The 24,494-nt window shown below is 52.1% G+C and overlaps 8 protein-coding genes across 8 annotated transcripts; 5 read left to right on the forward strand and 3 right to left on the reverse strand.

Moving 5' to 3' along the window:
* Nucleotides 1-30: 30 nt before the first annotated feature.
* KD926_007352 (putative NRPS-like enzyme) lies at nucleotides 31-3,329 on the reverse strand (the record flags this gene model as incomplete). Its single annotated transcript, XM_053100197.1, has 4 exons — nucleotides 31-1,146; nucleotides 1,197-2,208; nucleotides 2,263-3,017; nucleotides 3,072-3,329. The coding sequence occupies 4 exons, from the start codon at nucleotides 3,327-3,329 to the stop codon at nucleotides 31-33; spliced, it is 3,141 nt and encodes a 1,046-aa protein (XP_052956063.1).
* Nucleotides 3,330-6,875: 3,546 nt separating this feature from the next.
* KD926_007353 (S-adenosyl-L-methionine-dependent methyltransferase) lies at nucleotides 6,876-8,296 on the forward strand (the record flags this gene model as incomplete). The annotated part of the gene is made up of 5 exons (XM_053100198.1): nucleotides 6,876-7,052; nucleotides 7,108-7,234; nucleotides 7,285-7,408; nucleotides 7,477-7,913; nucleotides 7,968-8,296. The coding sequence occupies 5 exons, from the start codon at nucleotides 6,876-6,878 to the stop codon at nucleotides 8,294-8,296; spliced, it is 1,194 nt and encodes a 397-aa protein (XP_052956064.1).
* Nucleotides 8,297-11,164: 2,868 nt separating this feature from the next.
* Nucleotides 11,165-11,935, reverse strand: KD926_007354 (uncharacterized protein; the record flags this gene model as incomplete). Its single annotated transcript, XM_053100199.1, has 2 exons — nucleotides 11,165-11,559; nucleotides 11,656-11,935. The coding sequence occupies 2 exons, from the start codon at nucleotides 11,933-11,935 to the stop codon at nucleotides 11,165-11,167; spliced, it is 675 nt and encodes a 224-aa protein (XP_052956065.1).
* A 273-nt stretch (nucleotides 11,936-12,208) lies between these two features.
* Nucleotides 12,209-14,168, reverse strand: KD926_007355 (class I adenylate-forming enzyme family protein; the record flags this gene model as incomplete). Its single annotated transcript, XM_053100200.1, has 5 exons — nucleotides 12,209-12,633; nucleotides 12,704-12,825; nucleotides 12,875-12,969; nucleotides 13,020-13,774; nucleotides 13,856-14,168. 5 exons carry the CDS (start codon nucleotides 14,166-14,168, stop codon nucleotides 12,209-12,211), a joined length of 1,710 nt encoding a protein of 569 aa, XP_052956066.1.
* A 1,844-nt stretch (nucleotides 14,169-16,012) lies between these two features.
* On the forward strand, nucleotides 16,013-17,057 carry KD926_007356 (DUF689-domain-containing protein; the record flags this gene model as incomplete). The annotated part of the gene is made up of 2 exons (XM_053100201.1): nucleotides 16,013-16,688; nucleotides 16,744-17,057. 2 exons carry the CDS (start codon nucleotides 16,013-16,015, stop codon nucleotides 17,055-17,057), a joined length of 990 nt encoding a protein of 329 aa, XP_052956067.1.
* Nucleotides 17,058-18,083: 1,026 nt separating this feature from the next.
* KD926_007357 (class I SAM-dependent methyltransferase) lies at nucleotides 18,084-18,857 on the forward strand (the record flags this gene model as incomplete). The annotated part of the gene is made up of 1 exon (XM_053100202.1): nucleotides 18,084-18,857. The coding sequence occupies one exon, from the start codon at nucleotides 18,084-18,086 to the stop codon at nucleotides 18,855-18,857; it is 774 nt and encodes a 257-aa protein (XP_052956068.1).
* A 1,086-nt stretch (nucleotides 18,858-19,943) lies between these two features.
* On the forward strand, nucleotides 19,944-21,560 carry KD926_007358 (T6SS phospholipase effector Tle1-like catalytic domain-containing protein; the record flags this gene model as incomplete). The annotated part of the gene is made up of 3 exons (XM_053100203.1): nucleotides 19,944-20,091; nucleotides 20,148-20,162; nucleotides 20,221-21,560. 3 exons carry the CDS (start codon nucleotides 19,944-19,946, stop codon nucleotides 21,558-21,560), a joined length of 1,503 nt encoding a protein of 500 aa, XP_052956069.1.
* A 547-nt stretch (nucleotides 21,561-22,107) lies between these two features.
* Nucleotides 22,108-23,768, forward strand: KD926_007359 (putative polyamine transporter; the record flags this gene model as incomplete). The annotated part of the gene is made up of 4 exons (XM_053100204.1): nucleotides 22,108-22,218; nucleotides 22,283-23,019; nucleotides 23,078-23,453; nucleotides 23,505-23,768. 4 exons carry the CDS (start codon nucleotides 22,108-22,110, stop codon nucleotides 23,766-23,768), a joined length of 1,488 nt encoding a protein of 495 aa, XP_052956070.1.
* Nucleotides 23,769-24,494: the final 726 nt, after the last annotated feature.

Raw genomic sequence — 24,494 nt, forward strand, 5'->3', positions numbered from 1 at the left:
CACCTTCCATTCATTCCTCTTCCTCCCCCTTCAGGCCGTCTGCCAGCGACTCAGCCAATCTCGCGCATACCGACCTAGAATTCCGTCCTGGATGATCCGCAGACGACCATTTCTAAGCGTCATACTGTCCCGCTCGGCCTTGTCCGTGGTGAATGTCGGCGGCGTCAGTGACTTCTCGCCGTACATGGCCTCGTAATGATCTACCAGCTTGACGGCGGGATTCACCAGCTCTTCTCCTCGTGCTTCGCTCTCTCGCAGTAGCTCCAGCCACCGATTGAATGGGACGGTGTCGAATTTGAACCCGTTCTGTCGCAGGGTGTCGAGGAGTGCAGGCCATTTGAAAGTGCGAGAATTGCATAAATTGTAAATTGTGTCGTCTTCGTTCGCGTCTTGATCTTCGGCCGATCTGCTTGAGCATGTCTTGGCGATTTCAAGCATGGAGGCGACGAGCTTGTCGACGGGAAGCCAGGAGCATGTCGTGTCGATCTCCGGTAGTGACTTTAGGGTCAGGGCCGATCGGATCATCAGCGGAAGAGCTTCAGAGTCGTTCCAGAGACCCTTCTTCGAGTGTCCGGATATTTGACCAATGCGGAGGGAGTATGACCGGGCGCCTACTTTCCGTGCGTTGCTGACTATTTTCTCGCCGATGAGTTTTGACCGACCGTAACCCATTTCCAGGGCACTGTTGAGGTCCTCAATATGAGTTTCGTGGACTTCGGAGGTCTTTGCGCCCAGTGCCGTGGAAATTGAGGAGCAGAAGAGAAGGACGGCCGGTGCAGGGAGGTTTACGGAGAGTGAGAAGTTGATGAGGTTGTACAAACCCTTGACGTGTGGCTCGAAGCTTAACAGGGGCAGATTGAAGTTGACAGGCCATGCCGTATGGATGATCAGGGACACGGACTTTCTCATCTCGTCGATCGTGCTCTGGCTCAAGCCGAAGTCTGACTCATCCAGAGCACTGTTAAGTGCGACGATCTTCTTCGTACGAAAGCTTAGAACCGCGAGTCCCTTTTGCTCCAGAGTTTCTAGGATGGCCTCTTTAGCGTTGTTTCTGCGTGTCAGACAATACACCGAGGAGACTGAATCATCGTTCAAAAGTCTGTAAAGCGTATGTGCTCCCATAGAGCCAGTCGCACCGGTCAATATCTAAAATCAATTAGCATGAATTTATCGCGGTCGGAATCGTCTCAACATACAACGCTCCTAGTTGTTGGGGCCATTTGAGCCTTGGGGCTATGACTACCGAAAGAGGAGTATTTCTCAATCAAGCCAGGCATCATTGATACATCATCTGTCGCTTTCGTCTCTTGGCCCGATTGAATGGCATGGATGTGCTCCGCCAGTCTGGACACAGTCCCGGTCTCGAAGACAATATTCTGACCAATTTCTTTCCTGTTTTCAATCCGGAAGTCCCTGAGGATAAGACGGCGCAGATGAATTGCCTTCAAGCTATCGAGTCCGTCCGCGAAGAATTCTGCCTCAGGGCTGGAGATGTCAAATCCCACCTCATCACGGCAAAGTTTCGTCAGATGCTCTTCAGTGTTCCCGACGTCAAGTTCAAGAGCGCCGTCGGCACTGTTTTCTTGCTTGGTGTACAATGAGTCAATCGTGTCGGCATATTTAGCATAAACCTGGGCTCGGATCATGGAGCCTTTATCGGTTCGAGGACAGTCGGCGTCAGGCGGCAGTGTGAGAACCATGTCACGCGAGATCTGCGAAAACTGTTCCGCTCTTGAGTTCGCGTCCTGGACAGCAGGCCAGATCAAATCCATGTATTCCTGGTCGGATAATGGTTTCGCCTCCTCCGATCGGAAGACCAAGAGACCCGGTACACTCCGGCTCACACCCACCACGACCGCTTCCTGAATGAGCGGACTCTGCTTGATGGACCCTTCGATGGGCAATGGGAGCACCTTCTCGCCATTCACGAGTGTGATGCGATCATCCAGGCGTGTGACATACTTCCATCGCTCTGGGATTTGTGGGTGTGGTGTGAAAACATCCTTGGAATGGTAGGAGCCGGGTGGCTGGTCCGAATTAGATGTGGTCAATGCTGGGTGTCCAGAAAGGTAAACACATTCGTAGAGGCTATCACTGATGGGTTTCATCCAGATATAGGGCCTAATGTTATCAAAGAATTTCATGTAACTCCAATAGGGATCGCCTGGCGGGCGAGAAATAGATTCGGCCACTAGGCCAGCTTCGGTTCTATGAGCTGGTCAGAGAAATATTCATCCATGAAAGGTGGCAAAAACGACTTACAAGCCAAAGGATCCTCCGAATCTCACCTTCTCTTCTACCATCTTGTCGCCCAGCTCATCAGGGCAGGGGGCTCCGCCGTATGTGACAAGCTTGCAACTTCTGAGGGCGTCCAACCCTCGAGGGCTGTCTACGAGGAGCTGAAGCATATATGGCACGCCTTGAACCGACTCCGGCCTCGCAGCCTCCAGAGAATTGATCACCGAGGTGGCAGTGAGTGGCAGATAGGCATCCCACATGAACGCGGTCTTCCTCATATACATAGCCTGAAGCGCAGTTGATAGGCCGTGAAGATGGTACCAAGGCAAAGAATTGAAGGAGGTAAGCCCAGGGCCTCGTGTCGGGTGAGTCATTAAGGCCTTATGACTTAGGAAAAGAGGCTTTGGCGTGCCGGTCGAACCGGACGAGTGGAGTATCAAGGCGGTCTTGTTCTTTTGGATCTCAGGGTTTCGGCTGCGATGAATTACCATGACAGTGGAGTCGGATGTGTCTTGGAGTGAGGGTCTCTGAATCAGGGGACGGCATGCTACCAGCTTGAGACGGAGCACTTCGCCCATCGTGGCGCGAATACTGGGGGTTTGGCCATAGAGGATGGTGTCACAGCCAACAATGTCGAGAAGTGATACACAGGCAGCTGCCGAAAGTCGAGGAGACAGCATCATCACCGTGTACCCTAGACGGCTGAGTGCGAAGAATGTGACCACCATGTTCATATCCGAGAGCGTGAAGAGAGCAACAACCGCCTGTCCACCGCGGGGCTATCATAACGTGAGTTCCTATGCAGAGAGCAGGGAGAAAAAGATACTACGTACCGGCTTGAACCCGCAATCCATCAGGGTACATACTGCCTGGTCGACCATGCAATCCAGGTCCTGTCCCGTGAAGTACTCATACGAGACGGTGTCATTGTCGGATGGCTTGGGGTAAGCGAGAATAGGCTGCTGCACAATATCCTCTGCTCGCAATCGAATGAGGTCATCAAGAATGTGAAGACGCCCAAACCGTGCCACGATCTGATCCGAGGCACTAGCTTGGGGGGCATCGTCTAGTCCATACTGGCGGATCCCCATGATGAAAAAATGGTCAATCTACACCAAGGGAAGAACGGACTGTGACCCAACCCAGGAGAAATGGGCCTCGTATTTAAGAAAAATACTCTGGAGTCATGTGTGGGAACAGGATGCTATAGGGGGCGCCCACTTTTCGTCACTGCGTTCGGCTGGCCTGCTTCCTTCCGTATTTAGAAATGGGGCATCAACTATTTCTGGTGGTTTCAGTGTCTCTTAATCTCAGACTTTAATTTACCGAGTGGCACTCAGCTGAAGCGGTGTATCCGAAAGTTTTAGCGGCCCAGAAAGGTCGCCCCAGATGACGTTGTTCACTGGTCTCAAAGGTCCCAACATGTGCAAAGGGGGCAGATCGAACTCCTGCAAGGACGGCAATTGGTGCATAATGTATGGTGTCAGTCGGTAACGATGGATATGCTAACATCCATAGTGTCTACAATCATATGGAGCTGCACCAAGTGGCCGGGCGATCTGGATCTGTCGTTGGCCGATTGGGACGGATTTAGTGCGATTGATCGGCAGCTCCAGTGCTCCGGTGTTCCCGGGGGCCCCATTCAAATTACTCAGTACTCAATTTTGATGCGCTCTTAGACGAGCGACAGAATTTGTCAGGTCACGCTGCAGCGCCTGCACGAGATGGTGCCAGGATCACAGTCCCATCGGGGTGGTTGCATTGCGCCAGGCAGCCACCAGTCACCATAATCCTTGGGTCGTTATCCCAAGCAACCAGGGATATGGCCCCAAGGACCGGGTTCACGGCCCCGACGGCCTGGCGCGATCGTGATGGCCAAACAAACCAGTACAGGGAATAGAACTCGATCGATCGATAATCGAAGAACGTCGTATCGCTGTGCCCAGTTTCGCCGGTTTCCTATCCTCGTACTTTCTTCAGCCATTCTTGTCACCTCACATCTCGGTAATTCCAAAATTCGATCTCGGTTCAGATGAACAAGAGTGGAATTGCCCGAAAACATCCACCCACGGGCCCACCACCACCACCACCATCGCGCACGTCCGAACAATGTACTTTGTGTCACTGTGCAGGCACTACAGGGACAGGTGAGCCCTCAAATTTCGTATCCAACCTTCCTTCGAGGCTGTATTGAATTCTGACTCCGAAAGTTTATTCTACCGTGACTTCCCGTGCACATCGGAGACGTAGGGTGTTGCGTCTTGATGAGGGATCTAGCCATCATGAAGGCCGGTTTCACCGTGGAATGGCAGGGATGAAATCATGAATATGCACGGTACCACTTTTCCGAGAAAGGAATGTGGCTCCTAATCAATAGTTGCTTGGGAGGGTATCTGCTTCTGACGAACCTTCGTGGCAAAAATTCCACAGCTGGCATGAACACCGTCCGCAAGCATCGCGATCTGCATCTTCTGGCTGCATGCCCCGACAAATCGCATGTTTTGTTCCTGTGCTTTTGCTGACCTGCGAACTTGTTTTCTTCCTTTCTGCCGCCTCCCGATTTTGATCCATGAAGAGGCACTATGGGATTGTGGGCTTATTCTACCCGTGCTCTTTCTCCACCGGTGGGTCATAGCCCTCTCGGCGTCAATAAACAAAGACCAGGATTCTTTCCCCTGTCGGAGGCCTCGATCGATTGACTTGGTCACAATTCTTCTGTCGGAACGCCACACGGTCGATCCGACGCGCCAAGGACATCCCTCGAGATGTTTGATAGGCTCGACGGCCATATATGACCTGTCCAACCACAGTTACGGAGAACATTTAATGAACCTGCCGGCGTCCCAGAAAAGAAGCTGCTGACGTTCATTCGCATCTACGAACGCAGTATGAGTATGCCATGCTCAGATCGCATTCTGGATGCATGTGGCAGCTTATCATGATGTATTTCCTACGTTTGAGCGGGGGGGTTGGTAGGGAGCTTGAAAACTCTGTCTCGCGACAGTGTGCGACCGTGTGCTGCGAACATTCAGCGATAACCCTGCGCGTATCCACATGGTTTGTATATTGCTTTTTTTTTTTCGGGTCCTCTTCTCAGCCGCTCACCGATTCTTCCCCAAATTTCCGTCGCCTTTACGCAAAAAGAAAACATCACTATTACTTTTTTTTTTCTTTCTTCGCGGCATCATCCCAGTCGTCAACTGTCGGAACATCTTCTTCACCCGTCCCGCGGGAGACATGCGGTGTATTCCCTTTGAGAAAAAAAAATAATCAAAAATCAAAATCAAAAAGTCCCAGGCTCGTGCTTCTGTGTCAACTACCAAAATGGTTAGGTACATATTCACCTGCGGATCTGGTCTCCGGGTTTCCGTGAGGAATGAGGACAGGTCTACTGTACTGGCACGAATTAGGGGCTACCCAATTCGGGCTTTGCTCCGACTCGCAATGCGAACTTTTGCTCTGACTTGAGGGCGCAAACATCCGTTGTTTGGGCCTGATATGATACCAATAATGCAGGTGTTCGACTTCATCGGTCGGACGTTCCTGGATCTATCGAAGTCAATCTCACGACCGTCGCTGTGAGAATCCTGCCAGCTTCTTAGCTTGTCGAGATCCCCTCTCGAATGCCCCGTGTCCAAAATCTTACAAGGTAACATCGATACACACAGGCCTCTGCTTGTTGACGCTCGCGATGCGCAGGAGCTCGGGCGATCTGGGCGATCTGGGCGACCGCGATAAGATGAACTACTGAGCACCGTATGTAAGATTTACAGAGTCTTTTTCCCTCAGAAGTACTCCGATAGGTCCAAAATGACTCTTGTAGTGGCTACCAAAAGACGGGAATCCTGCCGGACGGACATTTCTGGATGACACTATCTGGAATCCACATGAAGCCTCGTTCTTCTTGTGGGATCAGCATCCCTCACTAGTCGTTCTCACAAAGTACGGAGTAGGAGCGAGGCTATTCCCCGAAGAGACGAGCTGAACAAAAGTCCTGTGAAAAAATAAAAGAAAGAGAAAATTGATTCCTTGCGGCGGTGGCGCCGACGGTTGGGCGAGATGAAGATATCCCAGGCTACTGGGAGCGAGTGGCTTCGGGCAGTCTGTCGATGGTTGGGGGCAAATCCATAGATGTTTGCTGCAGAAGAAGTTTAGAAGGCGATGTCAACAGTTTGCCAATATTCCTTCTTGACTCGTCGCCTTCTAGACCCTCTGTGACGAAATGAGAGTTCCACCGAGTTGCACGCCACACTTTCCTGATTAGACGTGGGCCGATGGAGGGCCAGAGATGGTGTGAAGCCAATCTATTTCCCACGGTACTCCATCATCTTGTCTATAGTTGTTACTGCTGACTCTCACCTTTTCGGCTTCAGAGTCGAAGGTGAATCGTCGCGCACGTGTCCCGTCGGCCGCTTTCAGCCAAATCGATCAATTTCCTCCCTCGCGACTTCGTCCTTTTGTCCTTCCAATTATTACGTCGATTTATTGCATCGGCCACCCTTCACACAAGATTCCTATAAGAACTCCCCTCTGCATCACCTCATTTCACCGCCCCTCGGCTATCTCGTATTCTTCTCATCTTTCAACCTTTTCTTTTCGTCTTTCTGGCTTCGTGTCCATCATTTGTCGCTGTAGATATGGCCGCTGCATGCCAACCCGCACAAGTCCTCTCCTTAGTGGAGGACATCAAACTGCTTGCTTCATCGCCAAATGCATGTTCAGCACAGTCACACTTCCACCTGCTTGGGCTGGTGGATCAATTGAAGCTGGCCGTCGAGACTCCCACCGAGACTGCATTGCGACTGATCTACCAGGTGAGATGCATTGCCTGATCTGCACTACTCCTGTTCCTCGCTGATGCAGTCACAGCCTCCTCAAAACGCAGCTCTTCGCACTGTCATCGACCTGGGCCTTTTCCAGCTGCTTGTGAAACATCCCGACGGGCGGTCGGCGAAGGACTTGGCGGTTCGCTCGGGCGCTGAAAAAGCCCTCATCGGTAAGATGCCAGAGGCTACGACATCTCCAAAGGGTCTAACAGTGGTTCAGTGCGCTTAATGCGCGTCATGACGGCTCTGGGTCTGTGTGCCAGCTACGAGCCCGAAGTGTATTTTCCTACCGACAAGACAAAGGCCATGACCGAGCCTATTGGACGCGACGGCGTACCCTGCATGTATGTTTTTTTTGGCCTATTGGAGTTTTGATTTTTGTTCGGGTTATAGTTTATTGACCCCGGCACAGATACGACTTGACAATGCCGACGCTGAGCAGGCTCCCCGAGTACTTCCGTGAGCACAACTACACGACGCCGAAGGAGTACTCACGCTCCCCAATGCGGTGGGCTGTGGGACAAAGTCAATTCGAATGGCTGGCGCAACGTAAGGAGCACCAGGCCCTGTTCAACTCGTACATGGCCAGCAGGCGCCAAGGGCGGCCGTCTTGGTTCGACATATACCCTATCGAGCGTCTTGCGGAGCAAGCGATTGACCATGATGACGCGGTTTTCGTTGTCGATGTCGGTGGGAATCAAGGCCACGACCTCATGCGATTCCGCGAGAAACATCCCGAAGTGCCGGGCCGCCTGGTTGTTCAGGATCTCCCCAAGGTGGTCTCGGCGCCGCAAGGGAAGGGCATTGAGCCGATGGCCTACAGTTTCTTAGATCCCCAGCCTGTTAAGGGTATGTTCCGACCGACTGCTTTCATTGCTAGGTTACAATGCTAACGAGAGACAGGAGCTCGAGCATACTACTTCCGCGCCATCTTCCACGACTGGCCCGACTACATCTGTCAGAAGATTCTGCTCAACACTGTCTCCGCCATGGACGAGGAGTACTCGCGCCTCATCATTGTAGACTTCGTGCTCCCGGACACCGACACGCCGCTCATGCAGGCGTCGCTGGACATCCAGATGATGAGCATCGGGTCGGGGATTGAGCGGTCCGAGCAACAGTGGAGGGAGCTGTTAGATCAGGCGGGATTGGAAATCTCGGGGATTTGGAGTAAGAGCCCGGGCATGGAGTCGGTGATTGAGGCAGTGCCACGGCGTTCGATAGTGGAGTAGGCCTTGTGCTTCTGTTCTTCCTTCGTTTGCCTTGTTTTATTATTATAATTATCTTTGTGGTTATTGCATATCTAGATCCGGATGGGATGGGTGGTCGGTTATGTGTTTTTAGCAATGAACTATGATTCCTGCATTTACTATCTCTTTCATGCCGATTTCATAACTCAATTCCATTCTTCTATGAAAGTATGAGAGAAAGGTAGTCCAAAACGCGTACCCCCGTAGAACCGTTGCTCCAGCCCCTTGCATACAAGCACCCGACCTGTCATATCCATCTCGCCTATCCCCATAAATGCGATATGAATGCAATGTCCCCCTGTACGGGGATATCGGAAACTGTCCTGTCATATTCGACCCCCTGGTTTAGGTTAGGTCTATTTCACCGCTGGTGTTTATTTGGTGTTTTAGTCGTAGTTCTGGGAGGGGTCGTGAGTTCCTTGTCTGCCTGCTGGTTCGGATAGTTAGTGTGAGTTGGCTGTTTTTATTTCTTCTTCGCTTAGGTATAGGTACGGAGTACTCCGTAGGTAAGGTAAGATTGAGTTAGGTAGTAGTTCGTCTTTGGTTTGTACGTAAGTTCGACCGAGCCAAATACTTAATTAGTTGACACCCACGGATCATGTGGTTTGTGGATTGAACTCAAGACAGGGACAGATCCATATCTAAAGGGGGCTATCGAATTCTAATTTTCCCTATTTTGGCACACCGCATCTCCTTTGATTAGTGTTCGGTGGTCCCATGGTCCCATGGTCCCATGGTTCCTTAATTCCCATCCTACCGTCGTAGTGGCATCCTTGTTCGGAGAGGACAAGAAGAAGGAGAAATGGTGAGCACGGAGTCTGGAACGGGATACGGAGTAGTCCGAGTGAGAGGTGGTCCTATTCTTACTTTATTTTATTTATGTAACACTCTGGGGTATGCTGTTGGTTGCGCTTCTTTTGTCTCGATTAGGACAACGCTGTGTTATGTTTATGCCGATAGATGTGAGGAGGTTTGTATAATGTGTGCACATTAGGAATGCGGCTATTTTAGGGATGATGAGAGTGAGAGAAGCATACTGCTTCGTGGAGCGTGAGCGTTCTCGCTTAAGTTCAACGGTTGACGCTAGCTCCATATGTTGGCTGTGGAAAACAAGGTCATTATTTTGGTTTGCTTGAGCAGTGAGAGGAGGGCATTCTAGTTAGTTGGCTTTTGTGTCGCACGGTGGTTTTAGAAGCATTTCAGATGTAGTCAGTTTCGCTGTTTTGTGATAACAGCGATGTAGAGGTTACAGACTGTATATGAGCACAATATGGCAACAATACTAGGCAGCCTCTATACGTTCACTCCTCGAATCCTCTGGTTTTGAGATCCAATCGCTCTGCTGGTTGCATGCTGTCTACTGTTAGCCTTGGTCATATGTGTTTTCTATTTTAATCATAACGTCTGGACATAGTCTAACATGAATTTATGCGGCCCATCTTACGGTCAGATTTAGCCTGCTTGAACCTTTCCGTCTGTAGCGGTTATCGCATGGCAGTTCGGCAAATCAGTCTGGTCTGAGCTTAGCCATTATAGTCCTTGTTCCATGGCACAAGCTTACGGGAGGCAAGGGACTGCAAAACTTAGCATCCTCGGTCTCACCGAACAATGGTAGACTGGATCGGCCGAACCCGATGGTCTGGTGCCTAAGCCTTCCCGACGGGAATCCCACGACGATGGAATAGCAGGCCCGGCCGACGGTGATAATATTACAAAGTCAATACGACGGGCGATATTTTGATCACACATGCTCGTGGCGTTCACCACTTTCTCCTTGTGTGGCGTGTTAGAGTGCAATCTCATGAGGCACTTGCCCGTCTGGTTAAAGTCATCTCGTCGGACGAAGTTTCAGAACGGGTCGGGCGGAATAAGCGATGTCTATCAGAGGAACTAGCCTAATCCATCGCAGCGAAATGGGAGTCTCCAGTAGGAACCTCTAGGGTTCCAGAAACTGCGCGGACCAGACGAAAGTCAGATGCCGACTCCCCGGCACATCCAGATGCAGGCCTTAACGTAAGAGCGGATGATGATAGCAGTGCCTTTGGAGGCCTAGGCTGTTGGAAGGGCCTCCACAGTGATCGTACTCCATGAGACGTTAATTAGTAGCCTTCAAGGCGCCAGCCGGTAAATATTTGAAAAACATGCCATAATATCCACACATAGCTGAGTTGGACAGACCGGATTACGATGGTACAGAAATTACTTTCTTCTCGGTAAGATACATCTCGGGAAAACGGTCCCTGATGGGTTTTCAGCCATAGCATGAGGTATTCTATATAACATTGTTCTGGAAGTCATAAATGATGCATCATGGCAAGGTATGCAGACAATATTATAGCTCCCAATGATCGGACTAGCAGAAAGCAGCATGGCCCAGAAGCCAGCCCTCTTGCAATTTATTAACGCCTGTCGGGCGCGCATCGAACCGCATCTTTGCTTGCCATACGGCGGGTTTCCGGTGGGCATGCCTTTCTGGATCAAGATCCAGTTACGCGGCACTCGAGCTTATAAGTATCGTCTGACTGCTGTTGCCGATCTCTCGCGTGCTGGTGTCAAATCCTGTGATGATGCTCATTCAGCTGGTGGTCCCAACGGGGGCTCCAATCTATATCCAAGTAGTCCTCCAGCTTTGATTGTGTATAGCGTATTTAATTCAAGGATCCTGGAGATGCTTGCGAATTTGCATATGATTATTGACTTCAAAGGGGATATATCGCCACCAACAGGTAATATATGGTCGTCCGTGAGTATTCGATTCGTATAGCTTCGTATGTACAGACAGTTTTCCGACCGGTCAGATTTCCGCCTCTACCTCCGTGCTGAACTGTGTCCGAGCTCATCGATCATTCATCACCGGCGAACATTCGGCAACGCCGTCTCCATCCACAATTTAGTGTACTGCTTGTGCAGCCACAGAATATGGGCCGGCATAGGCTGGCCCTCGGCCTTGCCCAAGCCCTGGAAAAACAAGCTCTTGAGGCCAAACTCGGCGACACCCTCGTCGGGCTTCACAACGGCCGACATTTCGAACAGACCGTCAGACGGGCGCACACCCTGGGTGCGTGGCGTGTCACCGCATCGCACGACGATCCGCTCGGGGGTTTTCTCCAGAACCTCGAAGTGGTCCGTGATCAGAGTGCCGACGTCATAGGTTGAGGAGCGCAATTGCTCGGGCGTCCAGAGGTGATTCTTCGTCTCTTCCTTGGGGGCGTTGCGTTCGTGGTGGGAGCGCTGGTAGGCGTATCCTATTTGCAGTTCATGCGGTTAGTCAATGCTTCAACTTGTGTGTATAATCCTGAACCGAGTACTACGGTCGGGAGAAGGGACAGGGAGCCAAATACCCCAGCCACTCCAGATACCAGCACAGAAAGCCTCGGTCAGTTTGCCCTTCTTCTCCAGCAGAGAGGGATTGATCTCAGAAAGTGGCACCCGGCGAATGCACAGGTCGTAAGTCTGAGGGTTGCCCTCGGGGTTCTGGGCGCGATGGAACGGGGAATTGAAGAGGGGGTCGGAGGGACTCATAGGCACGAAGGTGGACTTGCGCGTGCCCCAGAAGAAGGCACCGACGGAGGCAGCACCCCCATAGGTGGTGAGCTTGAAAACGCGCTTGATGAGACCCATTGTGAATGAGAGGACGTGGAGGTTGGAGAGGGGGGAGGAGGAGGAAGAGAGGAACGGGCAGGACGGCGATGACGAAAGGCGGAGAAGCTCCGCGCCAAGACTTTTAGTCCTCGGGACTGGTTGGACTCTTTCTTCCCTTCACTCACGCAGCTTGGGACAACAGCGTCGACACTACTCCGTACTTTCATTTTGCTATGAAAAACCCAAATTATATTTCTAATATCTGTCCAAATATGGATTCCTACCAGATTCATCTCCATCCCCGAGTTTCCTTTAGTACGGCGTTCCTCCCCAATCCCAGGCCTTGACTCCGTCTGCCACCGGTTCGTTCCAGTCGCATGTCTCCACGTCGCTACCATACGTGAAATCCTCGTTAGGAATGAAATACTGCGCGACGGTATCTCTGCGGATCAGCTTTCCGGTGTCGGTTCGAGGCACGTCCTCCCCGTCGCGCAAAAATCGTAGCGCGACCGGCAACTGGAAAGCATAGAGATTCTTGTGCAGGTCTACGCGCAGCTGTCGCAGATCAGGCGCGTTTCCGGTTTTGAGAGCGGTAGGATCCAAGCGGATCAGTGCTGCCAGTCGATCTCCATCGCGATCCGGTGCGCCGAAGATGTATCCCTCCGACACATAGGGGAGCATCATGATCTCGGATTCCACTTCGAAGATGGTGATTCGGTGTCCCTTGGTACGAATATCTGCGACTATGAGCTACTGTTCTCTTTGCTACGCAGCGGCTCGGATTCAAAGGGAAAACAATGGGCTTACAGTCTGTTTTGAATCGACCATCCAGGACGACGTTGGGCCCGACAAGACGCGCCGAATCCCCCGTTCGGAAGTAGCCTTCCTCGTCGAAAGCTGCCTCCGTAGCTGCAGGGTTGTCCAGGTAGCTGAAACGGTTACCAGGATGCATGGATTATACCAGGCCGAAACACTTACTGGGAAAATATCCCTTTTCCCTTTACCAACAGCTCGCCCGAGTCGCCCTCGGTGAGTTTGATTGACACATTAGGCTGCGGCTCTCCAATGCAGCGCTATGCACAATTAGCATGCTTTTCGCATTCACCCGGAGCCGTCGTCTTACCTCAATTCCGAGTTCATCGTCCGGGCCCGGCAGATATGTACAACCCAGACCCGCCAGCTCGGTGCTTGAGAAACCGCATTCCAGAGGTCTTCCAAAGACATCTCGCCAGAATTGGCGCACCTGAGCCGTGGCAAAAGCGCCCGTGACTCGGAATGTGCTAACTTCCTTCATTCCTCGGAGATATTCCTCCGTCTCCTCGGGAGGGAGAAGCTTCAAGACCTCGTCGTAGTGAGTCTTCATCTTTTCCCAGGTCGTCGGAACTGCCCAAAACCCATCAATGCCGCCTTTACGCAGTGCCTCCCATAGCTCCGCGCATCCGCTGCTGCTCATCACCAGGCGATGTCCGGCCAGCGGGCGACTGAGCAACAGAAGAAAACCACTGATCCAATGTGGTGGCTGATAGCAGAGAGACGTAATCGGTTCCGTCTGCAGCAGCGGGTTATTATTGAAGAGTTTCCGTACGTGCACCACGCCCTTTGGCGGTCCGCTTGTGCCTGATGTGAACAGAATGGCACTCCACGTATCCTCGGGAATGGTCATTTCCGGGTCGATTTCGGCCCGGATATTCAGGTCCTTATTCCGCGAGTGCAGGCCGTGGTGGATCGAAATGGGCATGACGGGGAGTGACTGGCCCTTGGAACTTCCATGTGTCTGGATTGCTTGGGCTGAATCCTCGTACTTCGCGCTGGTCAAAATACCCGTTGCGGAAGACCTTTGGAGAAGTTCACCCGCTTCTTCGGGTAGCAGTCTCAGGCCTGTCGTGCGGTCGTTAACACTGCTTCAATTGCCTCGCGGGCTGCGTGTTTTTCTCCCCGTTTCTGTTGGGCAGAACTCACCAAGAGGCACAATAGCACCTCCCATGGCCAGGATGGCTAAGGCGGCGACGACAAAGTCATAACTCGTAGGTGTCAGGACGCCGACGCACGGTCTGTCCTTACTGATTCTCCCCTTATCGTCAAACAAATCTTCCGGGAGAGACTGATAGACTCTCTGACGAGTCTCCCGGATGTCTGCCAACAATTGAGGATAACCCGCCTGGACTCCATCCCGAGAGTCAAAGATCACTGGTTCTGGATCATTTTCGAGTAGCGACACCAGGCGCTCGAACATCACCTCATTGGGAAGCTTAAGAGTGGTGAGATTGACCATCTTTGCTAGATTTCGCGGTATTAGAGCCTTGGTATTTGCGGAAAGTTGTAGCAATCTTTGGCGGACAGGATGGACCTGATATCTATACGAATGCGCTTCCACATTCTCGCTGCCAGAGAAAGTCGGTCTGCGTTTTGGACAGGGACACTATTGGTGTCGAGACTCAATGTACATGCAAGGATGCCATCCTGCATGATCATCCATTCAACCTTCACCGATAAATTCTCCCGCTAAGATGCTGGCCTGGCAGTCAATATGGCTGGTCGGGTCTGAGGGATCGCACCCAAATGCCATTTACATATGGCCAATGACTGTCTTCTTCCAGGAATGTGAGCGCGCTATTTTGAGATCGCTGGCTCTTATTCCTCATATTATGTATGTTTGACTCGCGTGTAGTGTTAAAGCGGCAGGTTACATTGGGCGACTCGAGCGTTGCAAGTGCAACATTCCAGGGCCCCAGCAATCAAATACTATTAAGGGGATGATCAGCGGGGGCTTGCATGGTGTCGAACTATTGGTTCCAGGTAGCTCTGGACGTATCATCCACCCGCACATACATAGCACCACGGTGGTCGTGGGTCCCTACGTGCCCGATCAGCCTTCATTCCTTCGGCGCCCCTTGCATAGCTACAATGACCATGTGTGTTCGTTGCGCGATGGGACTCTCAGACAGTTGTAAAGACCATTGTGTAGCTCCCTCGAAGCGACATTCGCCATTCGAACATGAATAAACTTATAGATATCCACTGGAGCTGAGTTTGACCGTGTTTAGGTCCGAAGGACAACCACCACTCCATGCCTCCTGAGTTTGCTCGATATGCAGAGTTTTCAGCAAGGTCTTCCGCCTTCCACCGAGTGTGTGACATGTTCTCGTTTGATTATTTCACTCATCCCTAGCAGTCGTTTATGTAAAGAGTCACTTGACAGGTCTCTCGTGAGTTGGTAAAGATAGAAACCAGGCTGATTGCCCTAGCTGAGACGGACCATTTGATCTTTGATTCTCTGCTGCATTTCACAGCCTGACGGCCATGTACGAATGCACACTTCACATTCTGAGCTATTCACTCAAAGACTTTCCGAACATAGCCCCCTGGCTCCCCCTGCTCTCGCCGATATTGTCGTCTCATCGGAACTCCGCTCACCCAGAGGCAATCTCAGCTGTCACTGGCGGTCAATGGTAAATGTAGCACTTTATTCTCCGCACGTAGTCAATCGCATCGGCTTTCATTATGATCGGGATGATATTCAGTTTTCATTGTCTGATGGGAGAGTCCTGATTTTGTTGATATTTGTAGGCATGGCCGGGCAGCAACATTATATATAGCTTGCTCATGCTATGATACTACTAAGTCCCTACAGGCAGTTTCAAGTCGATGGTATCCCGAGTGTTCCTAGTCTACAAATGATCCAGGTACATAGCTAAACGAGGGTGTTCCTTTGCTAACAGCAACCTTGAGGACGAGAGTTAGGGTTCTCGCCCTCTCTCCAAGGCACAGGCTTCTGCCTCAGGCCCTGACTCCTTATCGGCTTATCGAGGCAGCCCGATGCGGTAATGCAATCCGGCCAAGCGCCCGCGGAGATCCTCAGGCATCCACCGGGACCCTCAATGGCAACAGCGCCTGAAGAATTAGGCACAAACGGTTACGCCACTGTTAATCAGCATCAACCATTTTCTCCCCTCCTTCTTCTCTTCCTTTCCCTTCTTTTCGTTTCATCATTTCCCCTTTCACTCTCCATTCCCTCCGTCCTTCTCTCCTCGCTCAAAACCACCTACCATTTACCCCCGTACCTAGCTTTCTCTCAATCTCTCATCCAATAGAATTATTCCCTCTCTAACCGCCAAAATGGCCGTCACTCTCGACATGGCCGACGATTTCAACCCCTCCCCGGCACCCACCAAACCTATCGTCACTCAAAACCAAACGCGCAGCCTCCTTCTCGCACCCCCCTCGATTGCCGCTCACGAGGAAAAACTCCGAGATCTCTTCACCACCTTCGATCGCACCACCACCGATTTGCAGATGCTGGACCGCCTGTCCGCCGGTTTCGTTCCTCTCCCCGCCGATACCTACGACCTGGTCATGGTTCTTACGGACGACAACGGCGCCCGGCGCGATGAGGCGCTTCGACTGCTCACCCGCGATGTCTATACTGCTCTGGTGCCGGCGATGAAGTCGGGAGGTAAATTGCAGCTGCAGGCTGGTTCGCTCGGCGCGAACGAGGGACTCGAGGCAATTCTGGCGGGGTTGGTGGAGAAGGATGGCGGGTTCGAGAAACAGGTCTTCCAGTCGGTCGCGGTGCCCTTGAAGTTGGGCGGAGGGAAGAAGAAGGCCAAGAAGGAGACTACCCCCGCCACGAATGGGGTCTCGAACGGCATCTCGAACGGGATTAACGGCGTGCACAGCAATGGCGTGGGTATCACGAACGGCACAAATGGGGTTGGGTTTGTCGATGGCGACGAGTTGATTGACGAGGATGATCTGTTGTCCGAGGATGATATGAAGCGGCCGCTGCAGACTGGTATGTTGTCTTTCATCTTGTTATACCTGTCGGTTCCCTTGCTAATAGATCTCAGCGTCGAACTGTCAGCCTGAAAAGGCCAAGAAGCGCCGGCGTCCCTGCAAAGACTGCACGTGCGGACTCGCTGAGAAACTGGACAAGGAGGACCAAGATCGTCAGGATCAGGCGACCAAGGATCTGAACGTGCTTAAGCTGCAGGCGGACGACCTGAATGACGAGATGGACTTTACGGTGCAAGGCAAGACCAGCTCGTGCAACAGCTGCTCGCTCGGCGACGCCTTCCGCTGCTCGACCTGTCCGTACATCGGACTGCCCCCGTTCAAGCCGGGCGAGGAGGTCAAGATTATGAACGACACGATCCAGTTGTGAATGCAAGATTAATGGGTTACGGTTTTTTGCAAGGCGTTGTTACTTGGACTGCGTTATCTTTACTAGATGGATGATATGAATACCTCTGTTACGGGTGGATAATTAAAAGTGACTGATACAATTTCTATGTGTTCTATTCTTTTTTTTTTACCTTTATAATCGCTGAGATTCGCTCATCCGATGGGAATCTACATAGAACCCTCCCATCTCCAATTCTCTCTACCCCTCCTAGAATTCCTGCCGGCGATATCGGACGGCAGAGATTGATAAGCGGCGCTGACAAATGCTCGCCCCGGAGGTGTGGTTCGGCCAATCAGAATGGGTGTGTTGACAACCGCATCGGGCCCGAAGCCTTCCTCATCGGGTTAAGAAATCCGTCTCAATCCTTCTCCGCGGCTCACTTGCCGTCCTGGTGAAATCAGCATTCGATGGGAACTGATTGGCGATAAGGACTATGGAGTCATGAGCCTGTGGGGTGCTGTGGGAGTCATCTAACTGTGTAAAGTGGTGCACTATTATTGTGTTAGACTGTATGACCGAGTTGTGGGCGTGCAACCCCCCCATGCTATTATGGAAGGCTTCTTTTTTCCTGCTGAGGTCGGTCTAAGACGTTCATTCAGAGATCTAAGCAATTCATAGGACTTCTTTCCTTGTGGTGTTTATCGCGGGGTTTAATTGTTTAAGCCCTCTACGCCCATCGTAAGAGATGTATTCCAGGTGTACAGGCTCAAGGGATATGATGACATAGTTTTTCTTTCAATTCCTTTCCTACTTGGAATCTATGTGTTTGAGAGCATTATAAATCCAGAGTCCCTTTTCTCTCTCATAAACTAAACCCTGTAGAGAATAGGACCAACCCGTCAATTGCACTGCTTACTCCGTAGTTTCCCCGCATCGGCAACCGACTGCCGACGGATCGGATCCTCCCGATCCCAGTCACACTGCATGCCCTCATCAATGTTTACGGTCACTTACGGACGAACATACCCAGGTCATACTACATTATAAGTACTGTACATATATACAATGTCCGAACCAAATCCCACCGGCAACGCCCGCTTCAACGACGAAGCCGCAACCTGGGACCTGAACCCCTCCGTGCAAGAATCGACGCGTCTGGCCTTTCAGACCCTGGAACCCATCATCCGAAAACTGTCGCTGGCGCAGCAGGATCCCACCAATGTCAATGCAGATGCTTTGTCGACTCCCCTGCTTGACGTCCTCGAAGTCGGCTGCGGAACGGGCCTCCTGACAACGCGCTTGGCGCCGCTAGTCCGCTCCGTCGTGGCGGTCGATACGGCCGACGGCATGATTGATATGTTGAAGGCTAAGGTTGCGAATGCGAGTGCGTCTGATCTGGGGAATATCATCCCCGTGTGCAAATTACTGGTGGATCCTGAGGACCAGACCCTTCCGGCCCAAGATAGCAGTGACCCCCACGGTCCGAGGCAGAAGTTTGATCTCGTTTTGTCGCATCTCGTGATGCACCATGTTCCCGATCTGCGGGCGTTTCTGGGGACGTTACTAGGGTGTCTAAAGCCAGGCGGGAGGGTCGTCTTGACGGATTTCGAGGACTTTGGGCCCGAGGCGATCAAGTTCCATCCGAAGGCGAAGTTGGAGGGTGTGGAAAGGCATGGGATTCAGAGGGTGTGGATGGAGGGGTTGATGAGAGATGTTGGGTTCCAGGACGTCAAGGTGGAGGTTGGGTGGGGGTTGGAGAAGAAGGTGACTGGTTGGGAGAGCGAGGAGGAGGGCAAGATCATGGTGTTTCCGTTTTTGGTCTGTGAGGGAGTGCGGTGATTGGCAATGGTCTGGACTGGACGATTATCTAAACCCGGGATTGGGTATATCTACACCGGGAACAGGATTCAGTGACATGTGTTCTGTTAGGGCTGAGATGTCAGCTGAAGTGTACATATGTACATAGTACAATTGTTTGAACTTGGAAGGATCATTAAGCATAGATAAATCTGAATGTAAATGGATTCTTGATGGACGATCACACATTGTGCAGTCACTATGCTCTCTGGGCAAATGATCGAAGCTGGGGTAGTTACGCCAGCTCACATGAAGCGCATTCATACATATCTTGGCCATAATAGGATATGACCTACGAATCAAACGAGCAACACTCAATGTGGGTAAGGTGGCTGCTGTGCAGGGTGACATGTCACAATCAACATTGAACACCGAAGATAATTGCAGGCAAACATTGATTAGGTTCAGAATGCCAGAGAAATGAGCACACTGTTCAGGGTGTGTGTTGGGTTGTTTACCCGGCTATTAATTTCTTACTTCGGCTTACGTGTGTAGGGCATGGTCCATGATTGCCCGGTCCAGGTTGAAGAATCGAGTTGGAAATGTGTCGTTGGACCCTTGATGACGTATCTGATCAGCCATCCTAAAAGAGACAAACTATATGCCACTAAGCGAGACCATTTGCATGTCAGATTGTGCAACCGGATTGCTCGCCGACGATCCGCAAGACTTTCATCTCATCTTCGATCTTCAGCGTTTGCCTTCGAAGGCATCTTCCACCAACCCAATCCACGGGCAATGCCACGCAACCGGCTGACAACCACAATGAGCCATGTGCCACGATCGAACAATGGGACAGGCCAAAGACAAGCCCCAGTAGCCCCAACTTCAGCGGTCGTGGCAGACGCGGTGTGGACGCCTCCCTAAGACACTACTGCCGGGCTATTGGCGTCGATGCGAGGATCGACACTGCATTAAGCCTTGCCATACATCGGCAACGAGCCTAGAACCGGTTGACTAGTTCAGCCTCCCATGGGGTTCTCAGCCGGGATATCTTTAAGGTCCGGTCGGTCCTATACAGACCCGTCTGACCTTCATACTGTCCACCCTAGTAAAGCATCGGTCAACATGTCGCACTCAAGCGACTGTGAATGCCCTGCACAGCGAGAGCTCATCCTCTGCTTCGACGGAACAGGGAATACGTTTCGGGCTGATGGATCGGAGAGCAACATCCTCAAGATCTTTCGTATGCTGGACCGAAAGAAGGAAAATCGATGTAGGTTTGAGCTCCGACCGTGCACTTGATGGACCATGCTGACGCCATCGACTTAGTTTGTTACTACCAGCGTAAGCTCACTCCACCGACTTTCGTCATTGAGCACCAACAGCTAAAGACCCTCTCCAGCCGGTATAGGAAAAGAAACCACTCCCGGAACGTTCGCCAACGCCGCCCTTCGTCCATTCAACAACCTTCCCACGCACACGATTTTCGAGCAAGCCTTCGCCTCGTCTTTCGACGAACATGTCTTCAGCGGGTACAAATTCCTCGCACGTCGATGGAAGCCTGGCGCGAAGATCTACCTCTTCGGCTTCTCTCGCGGGGCATACACGGCACGGTTCCTCAACGAGATGCTTGATTTTGTAGGTCTTTTATCCGCCGACAACGAGGAGCTGATCCCCTTTGTCTGGCAAGCCTTCACATCCTGGAAGTTTGCGCCGCCCGGAAAGGAGCGCGACGACGCCGAGGCCAGTCTGCGAATCAGTCGTGACACGCTCTGTCGGTCGATCGGCTGGGTGGATTTTCTCGGTCTCTTTGACACTGTTAGCAGCGTCGCCAGTATTAATTGGGACTTCGACACGTCAAACCCCATTCAGCCCAACCCGAGGACAATGCGTCACGCTGTGAGTATCGACGAGCGCCGCATTAAGTTCCAGCCCGTGCTCTTCCAGGATGCGCGCCACCGGCGCGGCGAGACGAGGCTCCCTCGCGTGAGTACCTGGGCAGCGCGGTCAAACTCTGATCTGATGAGCCAGGCGCCCTTCACGTTGAATCCGGACTTCGAGGAGGTGTATTTTTCCGGCGATCACAGCGACGTCGGGGGCGGATGGGCTGCAGACAAGTGGCCCGTCAGTCAGATTCCGCTCATGTGGATGGTCCAGGAGGCGTCGCTGGCCGGCCTCACGTTTGAACACCGTCAAATGACGCAGATGGGATGCTTCGATCCGCACACCGAGGAGTATGATGCTGACATTGTACGGAGGGCGGCGAGTGCTGAGCTCCACGACTCGCTGCATTACACCGATCCCGGCAAGACGCTGGAGACGATGTTTTGGCGCGTCCTGGAGTGTTTCCCCTTCAAGAGGCCCAAGGTCTCGCCCGACGGTTCCGTACAGGATAGTCGATGGCATGCGCGAGGGCAGCGACGCCCGTTGCCGGAGAACGCGAAGATCCACGGTAGCGTGCTCTATCGCTTGAAACACGATCCTGAGTATCGGCCGTACAATCTGGGACTCGGCAACAGGGGCGTCGGCGACGACGGACGTGTGGATATTGGTGAGTGGCAGCGCGTGTCACATCAAGGCCTGTGCGAGTATTACATTCGCATCTTTGAGGGGAGAGACACGACAGATGAGAATCGGGAGCGTGAGCGAGAAAGACGGCAAACGGCGGACGAGAGACAGCAAGAGGAGGAACAAATTCGCGAGATCAATCGGGGGAGATTGAGGCATGAACAGACTGTATAAAGGGGTTGTTGGAGGACAACTATCTCTTGTCATATCATATTGTATACGGAGTACTATAATGTTAATCAACGGTGTTTCTGAAGGGGTTTCGGACCGACAGCATGATCGTCATTCTCATTCGCCACCACCAAACTAGTACTTATCACTCGGCGCTGACCATTATTAATTCAATTGCAGCGTAATCAAAAGAGGCAGAACTCGATAGAAGGGACCAACTCGAAGCCACTACGATTGTGGGACGTCTTCGTCTGTGGGGAGAACGCCCGGGGTAGCCGAGGGAAATCCGGGGGAAATGAAGAAGGCGAAGAAGGATGACGAGGAATTTGAGGAGACAATGGCATCAACCGACGATCCTGCGATCCTTCACCAATGAGTTCGCTCAGATCGCCTCGGGATATCCGACTGCAGCCGCCGGGACTTCCAGCTCTCCTCATTCTTGCGATCGGAGTCATCGGACTCACGATTGGCCTGTGGGGAAGATCGTCAACGCTTAAGTTAAGTACGTGGCGTCTGGCTCGTCCGCCGTCTTCCACCGCACCCGCGCATCATGGACGATTCCAAGGCCTCCTCCTCGCATATCGATCGCGCGGCGGAGGAAATGGGTGCAATCCCCTCGGATGGCAAAGAATACCAAGAAATTGACCTAAATGATCCCCAGGTAAGGGTTTTCAGCGCGCAGTAACCCGCTTTTAGGCACTTCGCCTCAGACTGACGGCTTCCAGAACTGGTCCACGACAGGACGACTGACGACCTACCTCACCATCTGCTCCTTTACCTTCCTCGCCAATGTTAATTCCAGCAACTTCACCGTCGCCACGCAGGCCGTGGTCCGGGAGTTCCAAGTCTCGCAAACCCAGGCGGGCGAACTCGTCTGCTTCAACGTCTTTTTGTTCGGTCTGGGAAACATCTTCTGGGTGCCGTTGATGCGGGTGATCGGCAAGCGACCGGTCTATCTCATCTCCATGCTGGCTTTGAGCATGATGAACGTCTGGTCGAGTCAAGCCTCCAGCTACGGCGAACTACTCGCCTCGCGTATCCTGTCGGGCTTCGTCGCCTCCGCCGCAGACGCAACGGTGCCTGCGGTGGTCTCCGATATGGTGGCACCGCACGAGCGTGGCCATTACCTGATGATCTTCCACTTGGCGATGACGTCCGGGCTGTTCGTCGGACCGCTGATCAATGCATACCTCGTGCAGGAGCAAGACTGGCGCTGGATGTGTTATTTCGTCGCGATCGCCGTGGGAGTCGTCTTTGTCATCGCTATTTTCACCGTCCGCGAGACCTCATATAACAAGCGACAAGCGTCGAATTCCAAACGGACTTGGTGGCAATGGATGTCGGTGACGCGAGGATACAACCCCGAGGCTTCCTTCGGTCGCACTCTGCTGGACATCATCTGTAGCGCGGCGTATCCACAGTTGATATGGGCGGCTTTCTCTATCGGCATCTGTGCGGGCTGGTAAGATCGATCTTCGGTCGGCTCTAGTCAGTGTTCGGTTAATCTAATGTTCATTTAGGAATATCGTCGTTCAGTTGACAGCATCGCGGATCTTCACGGCAGCCCCGTACAACTGGCCTGCCGGCAGTCTGGGTCTTTTATCACTCTCCGGTTTCATCGGATCCGTCCTGGCTTTCTACCTGGGTGGTCGACTCATCGATGTCATCTCCACTCGGTATACGAAACGGCGCCATGGCCAGCGTCTTCCGGAGTATCGACTGCCTGCCATCATAATCCCCGCTACCATCGGACCAGCGGGTCTCCTCATCTTCGGGTTATGCATCGCCAACCAGGTCCATTGGATGGGATCTGCCGTCGGATACGCCATGCAGGCGTTCGGTGTGGCTGCTATTTCCAATGTTGCGGTGACATATTCGTTGGACTGTTACAAGCCGGTAAGTTTTCCGTAGAGTAGACAACATGTGGCTATCTAACCCGTTGCATAGGTCACCGGTGAAGCGCTGGTCATTATCTTCGTTATTCGCAACACCATCGGGATGCTGCTGTCGCTGTACGCTGCCGACTGGATCACTCGTCAAGGCCCGGCGGCCGTCTTTGGCGAGATGACTGCTATCCAAGTTGCTAGTATGCTACTCGCAATTCCGCTATTTTTCTGGGGAGTGAGGTTGAGGAAAGTAACGTCGACGTATGGGCCCATGAAGCGGTTTCAGAGCCCGGATAGTACGCAAGTTGTCTCGGTGGCATTGTGACATGGCCGTAGAGGTTGGCAGGTCCTTCCAACTCTTTATTCGACTTATGATAATGTGATGAAAGCTGTTCTGACGCTGCTGTCGAAGGATACCTTTCCTTCTTTGTGAAATTATCATGTAAATGTGTAACTGCTGCAAATTAGTTCCCGCTTCAGATGCGCAACAGGTTTAGTATTCAAGGACACAAGAGGCCAAAATGCCCACAGAAGCTATGCAATAGTTCCATCCTGTGATTTCAATGGTTGGACTTTGAAGAATCCATGATCATTCAATCTATCCCTTGATCCTCGGTCTAAAAATTTTGGCCACAGAGGAAATGTCTGGATGAAACCATAGCCATGCGTATTGGGCACTCGAACTGATTTTGTCCACATCTCTGAGAAGCGCGATTAAATGTTTGTGTGATTGTCTATCCAAGGGTCAAACCGCACCCATGGCCATTGCGTATTCAGAAAATACCAGGCAAATCTCTGGGTCAGGTTGCAGGAAGGTATCAATGAATTTGATGCGCCACTCATCCTTGTATGAGCACGTGTACAAAAGTTTGCAATATTCCCAATAATCTGGGTACCACGCTGACTGCTGCCAATCCACGAGGGCAACTCGAAGTGGGTTGAAAGAGGAAACAATTATATTTCCCCGGCGTAGGTCTGCGTGGGTAAACGTTATATCTCTGTTGTCTGGCAACAAGCACCGGTTGGGATCCTTGTATCGGTGATTGAATCG

This window comes from Aspergillus affinis (genome assembly GCF_023601865.1).
Source record: "Aspergillus affinis strain CMG 70 chromosome Unknown NODE_42_length_251493_cov_91_322052, whole genome shotgun sequence".
Lineage (NCBI taxonomy): Eukaryota > Fungi > Ascomycota > Eurotiomycetes > Eurotiales > Aspergillaceae > Aspergillus > Aspergillus affinis.